Source organism: Malaclemys terrapin, chromosome 7 (assembly GCF_027887155.1).
Source record: "Malaclemys terrapin pileata isolate rMalTer1 chromosome 7, rMalTer1.hap1, whole genome shotgun sequence".
NCBI lineage: Eukaryota > Metazoa > Chordata > Testudines > Emydidae > Malaclemys > Malaclemys terrapin.
Window position 1 is genome coordinate 8,606,782 of NC_071511.1, and position 16,527 is coordinate 8,623,308.

Here is a 16,527-nt window from a genome sequence, read left to right on the forward strand (position 1 = left end):
GGAGCAGGCCATGGGGAAGTAGCCCAGGGAGTTGTAGCTGTCATGCAGCTGTTACAGGAGGCACTATAGACAGCTGCAGTTCACAGGGCCCTGGGCTGGAACCCGGAGTAGAGGGCGGGCCTGGGTTCCCCCCAAACCTCCCAATTGACCTGGACTGTGGGTTCTTCCAGAGGGGAAGGTCTCTGGGCTGTTCCCCAACCCACATGGTGAATCTCTGAGGCAAGAAAATCCGCCAATAAGTGCAGGACCCACCACCAAGATAGAGGAGGAACTTTGTCACAGTACTTAAAGCAGCCAGACAAGATTTTAAAATCTTCTTGAAAGGAAAGGAGATGTCTGCCTATCATAAGCAACTACCTGCCTCTAGCAGCCAGCGTGTGGTTACCCTGTGCAAACAAAACTATGAAGGGGGAAAACCACAAAGGGCCTGACTCCCATTGACACTAAGGCCCTTTTACACTGCTACAATGGAGTAAATGAGGATCAGACACGCAAAATGGAGGCTCGCTGTGGGCCATGCCCTGGAAGTACTCCACATGTGGAACTCATTTCAGGACTGGGCCAGTTGTTAACTTGGAGCAGCTCCATTTCAGTTTGGGCTTGAGTCACCTCTCACTGAAACCAGTCCGAATCCAGCAACTCCATTAAATCTATTGTAAGGGGGATTAGCAATGGTTTCGGCTAGGGCCTGATCCTGGTTGAAGTCTATGGCAATCAGGAAAAAAAAAAAAACCCCTCAACCACCAACCTACCCAGCTAGGCTTTGGAATCTGCTTACCTCTGCCAAGATGACTATGGGCCAGATCCTTCTCTCATTTATCCCCATAGTCATCGAAGGGGAATCACGGCCTAACCGAGAGCAGAATTTCACCTTAATACTTCCCTTGCTTCACATGCCCCTGAATGCACGCTCTGGAGCCCATGATTAACACAGAGTTTAGTAATGCACACAAAAAATACAGCTTGGATCTAGGCGGTTATTCTGGTCATCAACATCGCTCAATTGTTCTGAGCGTAAGTGTTGGAAACAGACCAAACTATTTGCCGCGAACCCAATTCAGACCTCAGTTTCCCTGGTGTAAATCTGAAGGAACACTACTGAAGCCAGTGGTGTTCCTTCAGATACACAGCAGTGGAATTGAAAGCAGAGTTAGACCCTTAGAATTGAAACATTTGGAGCCTGATTTTCAGAACTGCTGGGCACCCACAATTCCAGGCGAAGTTAAGGGGAGCCTCCAACCTCTGAAAATCAGGCACAAGGAGGCAGATTTTTGAAAGTGTTTAATACCTCATTTGGACAGCTAAATAATGTTCTAAAGAGTTCTGGGTCCAGCAGCTACCACTGTTCTCACTGAGGGAGGAGGCCGATTCTCCATTGTTCTCAATGGAAGCTGATGGGTGATGAGCACTTTTGAAAACCTAGCCCTTATTTAGGTGCTTAAATAGAAGTTGAGCTCTTTTAAAAAGCTGGCTCCAATTAGGAGTGCTGGACTCTGCTGAAAATCTGGCCCCAGCAACCTGCCACATTTTCGGCAGTGCAGGGAAGAGCAGTATGCTTCCCGTGGTGCCATGCAATTACCCTCTAAAAAAGGCAACCGTTCTTAAATGTACTGATCTAGAGAGAGGAGCCTGGGTTGTAGGTGTGAATATGGAACCCCTGCAAAGGTCAGAGGAGTGAATCCAGGATTTCAGTTCATGGCCCTCTCGACCAATATTAGACAAACTCATTCTCTAAGGCCTGGCCTACACATAGTTTTTGTGCCAATATAACTATTTTCTTTAGGGAGTTGGTTATTTACTAATATAGTTGTACTGGTACAACCCGTACTATGGATGCAATTATACTGGTATAAAAGACACCTTATTCCAGTATAGCTTATTCCAATTATCCTATAGAAACAGCTGTACCAATAGAAAGCACCTTTAGACTGGTATAAATGCATTGACACTGGGGGTGTTGTACCAATTTAACTATACCTGTGTAGTTAAAGCACTACAACCTTTGCATGAAGAAGAAAATGACTAAGGTGTTGTCTACAACTCACTAGTATAAAGATAGCAATTTTTTTCTTTTAAAAGAAAAAAAACTGAAGTTAGATGGACACTATGTAATAGGAGGTGAGCAGGTGATGTCAGCGGGATAACTTTCTCAAAAATGTTACATTTGCATACATTCATTCGCCTGTTCCCTCAGACAGATTTAAATGGGCATTACTGCTAACCAGAACGGCAAATCTTCATTGCCAATTCTAAAGATAAAAAGTTGTCTTACCTTGGGGACTTTGCAAGAATTTTGTTCCAGTCAAACACAATTATTTCAGTGCGATTTTCACAGTTATTCCAAATTCCCATTTGCAGCTACAAACAAGCATTTCTGCATTTCAGAAATTTTCCTTCACTCTGGGGACCTGCAGAGGAAACCAGATTAGACAGCAATTAGAGTTTGGAATGGTGATGTTTAATAGATTTCTGTCAACAAAATCATTGCTTTACAGTGCCATCTACAGTGCAATGAGTGTCAAAAGGCAGCAAAGTATTGGAGAGCTAGTTAAACTGTTTTCAAGTATACAGAGAAAACATCACAAGGCAGTTTTGAAAGATCATTGGATTAACTCTATGCAGAGATCATTCCATTCAAAAATAATAAATGCAGTGAATACAGTATTTGATCATATACGTAGTGACTTATATCCATAAGGCTGCCCAGCCACCAAGCAAGTTCTAGGGATTGGGAATGGCTCCACACCCCACTGGGACCTAGGAATGGCATTATGATCCCATGATCACCTGAAACATTGTCTGCTTCCTGTCCTGCCAATAAGGTTTGGATCAGGCCCTTTGACTTCAGTCTCTTATTCCATCAGGTAAACACGAAGGGGCAGATTCGCCGTCCCACCTAAGCATTGCAGAAAGCCATTTGTTCTCTCCCTGTTCCTCAGCCACCTGGCCCCAGTGCAAGATAGAGCTGCATAACAGAGCTCCATTCTGCTGGGCCACCTCCCCACCCACCCATTGTCATGCCCGCTTCTCCCACTTATGATGTGGGTGGGACCGGTGCAGGATGCAGAGAAGACTTCCCCAGCACAGGGGGAATTCTCCCTGGGCTATTGGAGCCCCACACGTTCAGATGCATTTCAGGAATTACTCAAACCTCTGGTGCCTGCAGAATTGGGCTGGAAATCTCATTAAAAAGGCTTTCTTAGAAAATTTCCTGGTGCATTTGGTGTCCAGTTGAAACAGAAATACCATAAGAACTACAGTATTTCCCCATCTGGCCAAATCCCAGCTGTTCAGAGACAGCATCACACATCCACACCCCCACCCCAGTTCAGTTTCAGGGTGGGGAGTGGTAGGAGATGGCTGGGGAGTAAGCACCCCCCCATTTACTGAAACCAAGTTGCAATTATGACAACCTTGCACATTCCCAGTTTGAATTAACTGCAACATTAGTAGCGTCACCCTGGATCTAAAGAACAGAGGTTCCGCAGGATCGCATACGGCTGCATTTTGACAATGGAGCACATTATTCGCTATTGGGACTAGTTGCTGACAGTCACCAGATCTCGTGCTGATAAATGTGTGTTTTTCCAGAAGTTGCATTTTCAAGAAATTGTTCGGCAGAGAAACTCTAATAGCTTTATTGACATGTGTTCCATAAAATAATGAGCTGAAAATTTCATCTCATAAAAATTCAAGTCCCTTTGCTTTTATTGTTTATATTGGTTCTCTCTCCTACCCCGGGCTCAACTTGACCTTCCACTATCAGAAATATGACACAGTGTGTAATTTGTCAGTGCCCATAATAATGTGCTCTTTGCCTACTGAGTGATCAAAATGACCTTTTCTTATTTTCTACCACCACTTTTCTTATTTTGCTACGCAATGGGAACAATTAGGAATTTGCTTTTAAGAAATACAAAATTACACCCTTCCTTTGGAGGGCATAGCATCTCTGGGGTCATTAAAGCATGTGCCTTAGTAGGTGTCTTTCAGTGGCTGATGCTCAGAGCAGGAAAGCCCATGGTTTGCAATGCTTATCCTTTGCTGTTCAGTCTGCAGTCAGAAAAAACAGAAATCGTTGGACTTAAAGTAATATCAGGATAACAAGCTACAAATTAATCACTTTCTTCCTCTCCCTTGTTTGACCAGCATGGAGAGTATTAGCATGTGCCTGCATCCATACAATGCAGCAACTCTATTCGAAAACAGTTTTTAGTAGAGTGACATCTGAAGACAAAGATCTATTGTCTTTATTAATAATTTCTTCTATAAATACGAGTGAAGAAAAAAATAAACTTATCTCAAAGTTTTATTTAAAAAGATTCAGGGATTTTTTTTAAATACGACAGAGAATGACTGACATGTTTTGTGTCCAATACATGTTTGTCCATTTCAAATTAGACAGATATATTTTTACATTGCCCTTTCAGAAAACAATACAACACAATACTACTTGGTTTTTAGGTCATACCTGTTTCCTACTCAAATTTACTATCTTTATTTTATAATATCCTGAAGGTTTGTCTAGAAGCAAATACAAATTGTATTGCTCTGTGTTTACTTTACTGATTAAAGAAAAACAAAGTATGGGTTATTCCAATTTGCAGTCACTAGATAGAGAAAGAACGATGACACTGCCACTAGCATAATTCAAGGCTTCCCCATGCTATCTGGATGCAAAACTTCTTGAAAGAATGGGGTTGTTTGTGGGGACGGGATTAACACAATCCAATCAGGGGGCTGAGACTAGCTGCTTCATGTCAATAAGAGAAAGAATAGGAAAAAATAAATCTCACCTGATTAGGTTAAAAGAAATTCCAAGATTTTAGTCCTGAAACTGGGTTCTGTGCCTGTTTTCCATATAAGTAATGTTCCCCTGGGCAGATTTTAATGCTGGTTCTTGCATCACCCAGCGGGTGTGGCAATACTTTCAGTAGCAGAACAATTACTTGTTTACAGATTGCACAAACAATACAATCACTCCTGACCTTCCGAGTGAAGCTCTCTCCTGGGGAAGTCTGGATTTCTCATGCAGCCAGTCCCCAGCGCCAGGGGCAGGTAATGATACTCTCATTGGTCAGTTACAGGTTCCGAGCCTGATCTTGGAAGATAGCGAGCTGCTTAACGGCAACTGGCCTCTATGGGCCAGACCCTTTACTTCACTGGAGATGTGCTTCGCAGTAACTGGCCCACGAGCATTGTGGGGGCTCAATACTAGTAGGTGGCACTCTGCAATTTGCAGGATTGGCCCCATAATAACAGGGACCCTGATACTTGCATAAGTAAGGGTTTGCAGTAACTCTGAAGGGCTCTTTAGGGACCCCAATTCTGCCATCCCTGGGCACCCTTTCAATGGGGTTTTCAGACGCATAAGTAATGCAAGATGATGCCCTTATTCATTAACCCAATTTCAAAACCTAACTTAATATGGAAACTGTAAAGCTCTCTCATGTTACATGGAAAATGAGAAGTCCATTTAATCTCTGTCTCCTCCTGCTCTGTAATGGTACTACAGACCCCAATGACACCTCACTGTCCTGAACAACATGGTACAAGACAACAGGTGTCTAACAATTCATTCTTTTTTAGCCTACCCAGTAAAATCAAGGTGATTTGTTGTTCTCTGTACAGAATAAGTATTCCAGACATCAATTAACTAAATCAAGAATTCAACAAGCAACCTTTTTTCTTAGATGCATATTGACAGCAATTTAAATGTTGTTTCACAGAACTTAAGGTTTTTACTTCCATGTATGTTATTGTCATGTTAATAACTACTTAAATAAGAACACAAGAAAGGCCATACCGGGTCAGACCTAAGGTCCACCTAGCCCAGTATCCTGTCTTCTGACCATGGTCAATGCCAGATGCTTCAGAGGGAATGAACAGAACGGGGCAATCATCAAGTGATCCATCCCCTGTTGCCCATTCCCAGCATTTGGCGGTCAGAGGCTTAGGGACACCAGAGCATGGGTTTGTATCCTTTACCATCTTGGCTCATAGCCTTTGATGGACCTATCCTCCATGAACTTATCTAATTCTTATATTAAGCTTCCATTTACAATGACATTGAAACAGATTACGCAACCATTATTCATGTTGGTGAGCACTTACTTACATGAGTAGTTCCACTGAAGTCAATGGGACTGTTCACATGAGCAAAAGCTTACCAGCATGAGCAAAGGCTGAATAAGATAGGCTTTTGTGGGTAGGGTGCTACTCTAGGACTTGGAAGATGGATCAAATCCCAGCTCCACTACAGACTCTGGCAAGTCACTTAGCCTCTCTGTGCCTCAATTCCCTAACTGCAAAACACCTGCCCTACTTCACGGTGGGAGGTCGTATGGAGAAATACATTCAAAGATTGTGAGGTGCTCAGACACTAATGGTGATGGGGGGCAGATAACTAAACAAACGTATATAATATTTTATAGTGGGCTTCTTTTCCTGCCAATAGTTGCATGTTATAAAATATCTTTTTATAGCTAGTTTTAACATCTGTGAAAAGGTTATTACCAGTGCATTTTATAACATTCTTTATAATGAGCTATTAAAAGAATATAAGCATGTCCAAGAATTTATAAATAGGACCTTAATTTGAAATGTACCCAATATGTCCTCAATTTTTAAAAAAAAAAAAAAAAGGGAGGGGGAGAAGAGAGAGACAGATGGCCCATCTCTTAAGAGGCTCTTCTTATGTAAAATAATTTGCGTAAATGAAATAAATTCACATGCCATATATTGTACAAGGAAATTTGTCAGCATGAGAGCTGAGAAACTCCTTAAAAGCTACTGAAAGTCTTTATTTAACCATTTGGAACCATTACATTTTAGTTTATGAAGCGGGGGGGGGGAAGAGGGGGGGAAGAGCTATCAACACAAGCAATTTGTTAGTGGGGGGGGGGAATTAAGATCCACATTTTACTGACCATACATTTCAAAACCATCGCTAAGGTTTGACTGGAAAACATCTGACATGACATTAGAAGTGCTAAAATAAAATGTCCAAATTGTCCTAAAGAGAGACCACCTATTTCTAGAGCTAAACAAATCTGACCAGTAGTGGATATTTAGCTATTAATCTCCAAAGGCCTAATTATCTTTACTGGAGAAAAGTGTGTGTGTGTGTGTGTGTGTTTTAATTAGTCCAGGTTATTTAATTGGACTTTGTCCCTCATCTCTAATTCTTCATGTAATCTAAACAGAGAGTGTCAAAGATGCAATGCTTGAAATGATCCCAAACCTAATTTATTCTTCAGGAAATGTTTCTACCAGTTAAATCCACCTGATTCAGTGAACTGATTTTAAATGCAGCAAGCCTTACTTATGACAGGCAACGTTGTCTAGTGGCTAACACACTGCCCTAGGAGTCCCAAACCTGCGTTCTAGTCCAAGCTCTGCTATTAACCTGCTGGGTGACCTCAGACAAGTCATTTCACCACTTTGTGCCTCCGCTTCCCCATCTGTAAAATGTGGATAAGGACACTGTCCTCCTTCGTAAAGCCCTTTGCGATCTACTGATGAAAAGCATCTATATAAGAGCCAGGTATTTAATAGTTGATCATGAATGGTGCAGAGCGCCTCCTTGTGGAGTCAATGGGAACTGAGGGAATGCAGCATCTTGCATGGGGGAGGGCGCGAGGTCCTCATACATAAGCGATATGTCTATGAAACAGCGTGACTGACAACGTTTTGCTATGAACAGAAATAAACCAACATATAGCATGTATTTCTGAAATACATCAAAACTCATACAAAGGTAGGTGCAGTCTATTCTTCTCTCCCGCTGTATTTAAGATCATTTGGTCAGACATGTCTGCAATTGTTTAATGCCATCCACATAGACGTTATTTCCTTTTAACATGTAGTAAACAAAGTTTTTTTTAAGGCAACAGATAATACGATCACTTCTCTTTCAAACCATCCTGGAGCGAAGTTCAGACTAAAAGGATAAAAGCAGGTTAAAAAACAGAGTCTGAAAATACCTTGCAGATACTTCACAATGTTCAGCCTTCCTTTAGTGTGACATGGGTGCCCCCTAGTGGGCTAGAAACATATTTCCCAAAGAATGCCGTGCCAGCAAAGCCACTTGACTCTTCCATTCTCTGTAATTACAGTTGTGTTTTAAGATATCAGAAACGGCCTAAATGGAATTCGTTGCAATTTTATAGCAAAAATTAAGTTGTCCCAGGCTGACGCGAATTAAGGCAGCGCCCTGGATTGTGTATACATAATTTAGCAACGCAATATTAAACTGTTCCAACTTTCGACATTACTAGAAAAATCTCATTAACTCATCTATAGAATACACAGCAACTGCACCTTCTGAAACCTCACTCCTTATTGTTCTAACTCAGAACCAGACTCTCCCTTGGAGAAATCCCCTCAATGTCTCCTGCTTGCTGCAAAGCCTCTCATTTGAGAGTTCTCCTTTGTGTTCGAATGAGCCGTCCGTGCAAATTAAGTTTTGTCATTAATCATATTAATGTGCTGGTGTCAGACTCCTCCAGTCATCCTCCACCATCCTGCCCCCCACACCAAACAAATCTTGTCAGCACTGTTTCTCTGCCACAAGTAAGATCCACTTCAGTCCTGAACGGAAGGGAGGCCAGTCACATATTCCGAGGAATGGTATGCCCCACCACCACCAGTGTCCTCGCGTGCATGGTACTGCAAGGTCACACCGGCAGGGGTGGAGCGGCACATTACATTTTGTTTCAGTACTGGACAGAGGACAAGCCATCCAAAAGGAGAACTGGACAAATGACCCGCCTAACTGCAGGCCTTCTTGCATAGCTGGCGGTCTCTGAAGACTCTGCCCAAGACCTTGGCCTGCATACTTGTGCAGTGGCAGTACAGGGATCAAGACCCGTCTCTTATCCTCCTGGACTTGGCTATGCAGGAGCTGTGCACCTCCTACTCCCTGCCCCTCATAGCAGGAGCCTGGGGAGCGGGTGAAGAGAGGGTAGGCAGAGCTGAGGCCGGGCATGGCAAAGGGTTCATGATTTTCAGCTAATATAGGTGACTAGAGAAGTACTTACTACCCTGAGCCGGCCCTAGACCAAATGGCGCCGCAGGCCAGGAGCGTCTTCGGTGCCCCTGCCCTCCATTTGTTAAACTTTTTAATACCTTATTTTTTATTGCATTTGTAGCCTAGTTCATGATGTTGAACAATTTGCATGCATGATTTATCCCAGTCATATAAGACGATACATTTGCATGCTAGGATCTGTAAGTCTGTATTTATGCAGGACATATGTAAGCAAATAAAAAAAATTGTTTCCTCTAAGCTTATAGAAGCTTTTTAATTTTAAGAAAGTCTGGAAGGTTTCACGAGTTTCTAGAAAGGGCCAGGACATTCTAGGAGGTTAGTGAAAAATGAACCCACATACAGAATACCAGAAACATTTTACTTCAAAATTTCTCTTTTCTCGTTTGTCGCTAACAACAAAAAGAGCATCCCAAGCCCGGCGCCACCAAGCAGTCACCTGGGTTGCCTGGCCCTAACTCCAGCCCTGTTACTACCTTCCACCCAGGAAGGAGGGTGAAACAGGCAGGGGACTATGGCTCCATGAGCCACAATTCTTTCCTTGTTATACTCCTGGAGTGGCAAAACAACATGCCACCCTTTCCTAGGGGCCATGTTCTTGTGACACAATCTAGCCCCCTGTAGCCATCCCAACCACATTTCATAGACTTTTAAGGCCAGAAGGTGCCGTCTAGTCTGACCTCCTGCAGAACATCCAGCCTCACCTGGGGATTCCTGCATCAGGCCTGTAACTTCTGTTAGAGCTAGAGCACAGCATTTAGAAAGACAACCATACAACGCCCATAGAGAAGAGCTAGGTAGTCTATAATTATTGATTTAAAGACTTGAAGTGAGGGAGAATTCACCACATCCTTCGATAAGTCGTTCCTGTGGTTAATTAAACTTCACTATGAAAAATTTGCACCTTTTCTAGACTCAATTTGTCCAGCCTCAACTTCCACCCAGTGGATCTCATTATGTCCTGTTCTGAAAGACTAAAGAGCTCTCCCCTACCAGAAATCTTTCCTCCCACTTCCCCCCGCCCCCAACCCCATGTCAGTACTTACAGACGGGTCACTGCTTAACCTTCTTTTTCACAAACTTTAGTCTCTCCCTGTCAGGCAGGTTTTCCAGGCCGTGAATCATCTTATACCTCTTTTCTGTAACCTTTCCAACATCCTTTTTGAAAGGCGGTCTCCAGAACTGGACACAGCATTCCAGTAAGTGTGTCACTAATGCCATATATGGCAGTAATACCACCTCCCTTGCCCTACGTGATATTCCCCATCTCCTCCGTCCAACGATTGCGCTAGTCCTTTTATCTACAGCATCGCTCTAGGAGCTCATGTTGAATTGGTTTGCTACCATGACCCCTAAGTCCTTTGCAGATGGTGTTTTAATATTCTTTAAAGGAAAACGGAAATGACTCTGCTTCGGGTAACGTCTCCTTAGTTGAACTCCAAGACATTCCCCCAATACACCATCACTGTATAAAGCAAGCTCTTTGGCAGAATGTGGCCCTTAATCGGACTCTCACTGAGTAGTACCTTACTACATGAATAATCCTGTGTAATAAAACACTACCCCACACGAGTGAGGCTGGCAGGGTTGTGCCCTTAATAAATACTGAGAGAATTTCAAGATTGTGTGTGCAAGAGGACAAAAGAATGCCGTACCCTTCATACAATGGGCCTGATTTTCTCCTCATTTTACACCAGGTAACTATTGACTTCAGTACAACTACTCCTTACTTACACGGAGTACAGGAGAGGAAAGTCAGGCCTGATCACTTCCAACTGCCTAGCTTACATCTGACTAAAGTAAGAAAGCTCTTCAGACTACAGGAAAGTCAGGTAATATAAGCTACAAATGTTAGCATTAACAGCAAAACAAAACCAAACAAAAACTAGGCACGCGGCCTAAAATTCAGTTACACAGAGAGATTGCACACAGTTCCCAGCACCTTTCAGACTTCTGCCGGCACACAACAGGCTTTACCAGCAATTTTTAAAACGTCCAAGCAAAACAAACCCTCTCAAAGTGCTTTTTTATGACGACACATTCCACTCTCTGCTGGCAGCCTTTCAACCTGTCACAGCTAGTCAGCCCTTTCCACTGGAATATTTCAAAGCCTCGTTTGACGACGACTGGGGGAAAGAAACAAGACAATACTGACGAGACCTAAATAAAATAAAGCCATCCAGCCCATCAGTGCATACTACACACAGAATATGGGATTATCTATATATAGGCCTGAGGTGTCCATCCCTGTGGCATCTGGGCTGTTCACACAGAACTTCATTGCACTGCAACCCCCGTCAGACAACAAAAATTACTACACAACCCCAGGAGGGGGGACTGAAGCCTGAGCCGGTCTGCCCTGCTGTGCCGGGCAGGGGGGCCGAAGCCAAAGGGGGGCGGAGGGCTGTAATCTGACCCCCGTCACCCAGGGCTGAAGCCCTTGGGGACTGAAACTGAAGCCCAGACGGTGGGATTTGGGCTTGGGCTTTGGCCCTGGGCCCCGACTTTGGCCCTGGGCCCCGGCAAGTCTAATGCCAGTCCTGGCAACCCCATTAAAACAGGGTTGCGACCCACAGTTTGGGAACTGCTGCGCTATCTTATACATGTGCTTGTGTGGAGACACCTGCTCTTGTCTTCGTTGACATCTGATGTTCTCTCTCAGAAAGACTCTCTCAAGTTTAGGGAAGGGGGAGTGGGTGATAGACACCCGAGCAGCCTTAATCCCCTCCTAGTCACTACCCCCTGCCTCCGATACGCGTCTGTAGTTAGTTCTGCAACACAGCAAGTTAGTTGTTAGGTGGAAAATGGTCTCCGTGAATTCATGTTGGGGAACCAAAATTGATCACAAGGATGCTTAGCTCTAATCAATCCCCTTTTTGCCCCATTTTCTCCAGGCCGCAATCCTGGCAGGTGTACAGAGCAGGGCAGGAGCATTGACACGGTGTGCACAGAATACAGAGTAAATACCTTGCACCTGGGGTGCCTCGGTGTGTCCTTTTTTCCCCCCGAGTATAGACCAATACCGCATCAGACTCTGAAGACAAAAAGATGCCCCCAAGGGCAGGCAAGGCAACAGCTAATACAGTTAAACAACTCCTGGTACCATTAGCACGGCTACAGAAAAAGGTCTGCTAGCATTTACCCTATAGACCCTCCCACTCAAGAGTTTTATAACAATCAAAGACCTGTACTCAAAGCAGATGCGTGGCCAGCTCCTGATGTCACCCTTACTCACGCGGAGTAGGACTTTACTCCTCAGCCAGTTCTGTGCAAATGGATGGGACGAGTGATGCAATAAGGTACTACACCCAGTGAAGCAACAATGGGAGCAGGAGTCTATGGAGTATTCTAATTGCTTTTGTGGAGACAAAACAAATTAGTACAGGGCTGGGCATGCTACAGCCCTGGGAGATAGGAGGCTGCTTTGTGTCATTCAATGTGGACTCCTTCTGGAAGATGAAGGAGCAATTCCAACACGGGTGAAAGGGATTCTGTGTACGTGTCAGCTGGAACGGCGCTACACAGGCCCACAGAGGGGTTAAGAGAAGGAGCAAAGGGCACAGGGATGACTTCTCTCTTCCCCACCCCAAGGCAAAGGAGTTGCTAAGCACCTGGAAATGCATTCAGAGAAAGTTTCCTAAGGATTTTTAAAGAGTCACATTACTGCACAAGTCTAGCAGGAAAAAAATGAGACAGAGCTATTCCAATCTATCTGGATTACAACAGGACAGACCAAAATGGCTCCTAACAAGCCAGGATCGTGTATTTAACCCAAGTTAACCGAGTGACTGGATCAGCTCATTTTATGAGTGTTGCATATATTAGAAAGCACTTATGACCAGTATGGTCCTTGTGGAATGGAGAGAAGGGTGAAAAGTCTTTGCCATCTGGCACGCCCCACACAGGGGCCACTCACAATCACAGCTCCCAGCTACACACACACACACACACACACACACACACACACACACACACACAGCGTAGGGGCGCTCAAGGAAACAGGCCACACCATTATGAGAGTCCTGCAATATATCAGGCCAATCGGGATTGGATTGTGCCACTTAGCGGCCCCTATGGTTGGTGCAAGTCCACTCCACCCCCAACATGAGCCAGTGGGTAAATAACGCAACAGGGCTCTTAGTAGGGGTTGTTTCTGTGCTATGAATGTCACTAGGGGCAAGGAAGCCAAGGGGACTGAATGTGAGCCTCAGACACTGAATTTTTAATCCCATCTCTACAGATGCCTCATGGCATAGCCTTGGTCAAGTCACTTGTGCTACTTCTGAAAATTCTGGCCCCAGTCTTGTCATTTTGGGCCTGATTTTCCTAAGCACTGGCCTGATGCACTGCAGTTTAAACCAGTGGGAGTTGTGGGATGCTCAGTTCCACTAGAAATCAGGTCCATGCAGTCTCAAGTTGAGCACCCACAAATGGAAGGCCCCAAAGATGAAAATGTTGTTTTCACCCTCTGCCAAAGGCTCCCCCACTGAAAATTGGGGATAAGAATACTCACCAACGTCACAGCAGCACTGTAAGGATCAGGTAATATCTGTGCTGCCCTTTGGGGAAAATGGCGCTGTTCTCGTTGCTTTAAAACTGCAGAAGTGGAATGCAGAGACAGAATCAGGGGCTAACGAGTGAGGCTGGGACTCAAAAGTTGCGTGGATGTTGGAACTGGCCTAGCAAAAGCTGAGCAAGTACGGGTTTTCTGTGCACGCATCATTAAGAAATGACTATTGTTCGCTCCAAAGGCTTAGTCTCCCTGTAGGATGGATGCAACAGAAGGCCTTCAAACTGAAGTATAATCCCTAAACAAACTCTGAACACCACATCATTGTCCGTAAGGTCAAAACCCTACCTCTTCCAGCTTATAAATCATGGATTTAGGCAAACCAATATGGATATTAGATTGACTGCCCAGTTACTCAGCAAGTCATCAATCAGCAGTTACAGCCTGTCAAAAATATTATAGACTCATGGATTTGCGTGGGGAGAAATCCTTCTCAGGTGTCCAATAGTGCAGAGAGCAGAGCAGGATTTGGAGGGTAGGGAGAAGGTCTGTGCTAGGCACACATATGCCCTGTATTCCCTTGCTCCATGGGTGCTAACTGTGTGTGGTCATGCAAGGCACTGGAGCAGGTAAAGGTTGGGGCTTGAGGGCTACCACTGTATAAATGCATCAGCCACCATCCCTTGCAGCATGACCACATTAGACCTGGAGGAGCCACTCTGCAGCCCAGAGGAAGAGGATTCCTTCCCTCTTTTCCCTGCAAAGATCCACAATCAGCCAAATTTCTCAAGCCAGGTAGGAAAAACGTAAGGTCTGATTCTACCACCTCAGATCTTGTGGAATAGCCTTTACTCCATGAGTCATCCCATGAAGATCAACAGCAGGACTCATACAATAAAGGGCAATTCAAGGTGAGGATGGGAGTCAGAATAGGGCTCCTAATTCATATAGTGTTATTTATTAGTCATCGTCATCCTACCTGAGAGGTAAACATTGATAGCACCGTTCCATTGGGAAGGTTACAGAGCCAGAAATCAGAGCTTCCCTACTCAAAACACCAAAGGCAGAGACTCTCTCAACAGAGTCCAAGGTTTCAAGTCTTTCATTGACATCTATCAGGGAGATTTTTTTCACTGCAGAGAGCCAAGCAAAGCTATTTCTGCAGCCTCACGCTCCTGGGCTGTGCTCCCATCCAATCAAATGAGCCGAGCAGGCTTGGGTAGGAGGCGTTACAGGAAAACGTAGGTGCCGCAGGAGGTGACACGGGTGATCCAGCGGGAGGCGCGTTTCCCTGCAGACTGGTGCCGAGTCTAAGCCAAGAATACATTATCCCACAGGAAATCCCAGGAGGGATCCAGGGAATCAGACTGTAATTACGCTGAGTCAGCAGGATTAACACGAACTCTAAGGGTAATGAAAAGTGAAGCATGCCATTAAAGTATAAATACAGCCCACAGCTTCCCCAGGAGATCTGTCACGAGACCTGGCCATTACAGAGTAGGAAAGGGCTCAGAAACCCTTCCCCACTCCCCAGTTAGAGGGCCCACAAAAGGGCCGTGCAGAAACGCAGTCCCTGCGTTCAAAGAAGCACAGGCACTGCTCCGCTCCTACACCTAGAGAGGGCAGAAAGGAGGCAGGGCCCATCCCACTCCACACTGAACCCATGGCAGGACTGGTGCATAAGGAAATGCAGGTGTGCTCAGAGGCGCTGGAACAATTTGTATAGTGGGGGGTGCTAAGAGCCATTGAACCAAACTGTAAACCCTGTATATGATGGAAACTGCTTCAAGCCAGGGGGTGCGGAAGCCCCCCACACACACACCCCAAGTTCCAGCACCTATGGGAATGCTCCCTCTGCACGTTAAACAGGAGCTCTGCTTTCCTCAGACAGAATGCCTCCTGGTGCTCCCCTTTACCCCTACTCTGGGCTCTGCCTAGCAGGCATGACATAGCCCAGAGTCAGCAGCTTTTGCAGCCATCACTCAGGTTTAAAAGAACGAGCCGGTTCATATCCATTGTTTGGAAGCGATGCCAGTGAGATTGCCCCTGCCTTGCTCTGCGGCTAGACATGCAAGGCAGAGCTGATGGGCTGCAGGGGAAGCTGCATGCAGCCCTCCTCGGCGGGTGCATGGGGGCTGCTAGGACAAACCATGGCTCAAGAAGTGAAGGTCTTCCAGTGGCTTCCTCCCAGCAATGCCCATCACAAACAAGAGGTGGATGGTCACTGTTTACGAATAAGCTGAAGGGCAAGCACTCAATCCTAAAGCCAAGAGGAGGGGAAAGATGGCCCTATGAAACCCCAGCAAGGGTACGTAGAGGAATGGAACTGGAATGTAGAGGCTGGGTGAACGGCCACTGTACAACAAGTCTGTGTTACAGAGAGAGGGGCATGATTTGGGTGTATTTGGGCCTCTTTTAATGCTTCTCTGGTGGCCAGATCTGGCCAGTTGAAAATTCCCTTGAGGGAAGGAAGCTCTCTGATGTCACATTGCCAACACACCTACTCCTATGCGATCCCCAAAACCAGCCCCACTTCTGGGGAGGAGAGTGTCCGGGGCAGGGAGGTGCTTGCCACAGGCATGGCCCTCCCACAGGCTGCTGTATCAGACATCGGGGCCAGGACCGGGGCTGAGCCTGATGGCCTCCCTCACTCAGTAGCCCCAAGTGGAGTCTCAGTTCAGCAGAAAACCTGGGCCGCAGTCTCTCCTTCGGTCCCAAGTTCTTAAAACTTTCCGCAAGGTTCAGATGCACATGCCGCACCGAACGCATGCGCCCATTCTGAGCAACAGAGTCGGACTGACGGAGTCTCTCCGCTGCGCAGGGGTGATCATGCCACCTGGGACTCATTAGCTAATGGTTACAAAAATGTAATGAAAAGCATTTCAGAAATGCCGCACTGAACTTCCAGAAGTGTCGTTACAGGCTGGAGACACAATTCTGGCAGCCACGTTATCACGCACATGGCCAG

General features: G+C 45.4%; 1 protein-coding gene across 2 annotated transcripts in view; it reads right to left on the reverse strand.

The window, feature by feature from the left end:
* Window positions 1-16,527, reverse strand: part of TAFA4 (TAFA chemokine like family member 4) — a 113,546-nt gene that overhangs the window by 74,471 nt on the left and 22,548 nt on the right. For both annotated transcript variants that reach the window (XM_054035355.1, XM_054035356.1), the window contains exon 2: window positions 2,273-2,408. In XM_054035355.1, the coding sequence (XP_053891330.1) occupies window positions 2,273-2,352 (80 nt within the window). In that variant the 5' untranslated portion in view covers window positions 2,353-2,408. The remainder of the gene's footprint in view (window positions 1-2,272; window positions 2,409-16,527) is intronic.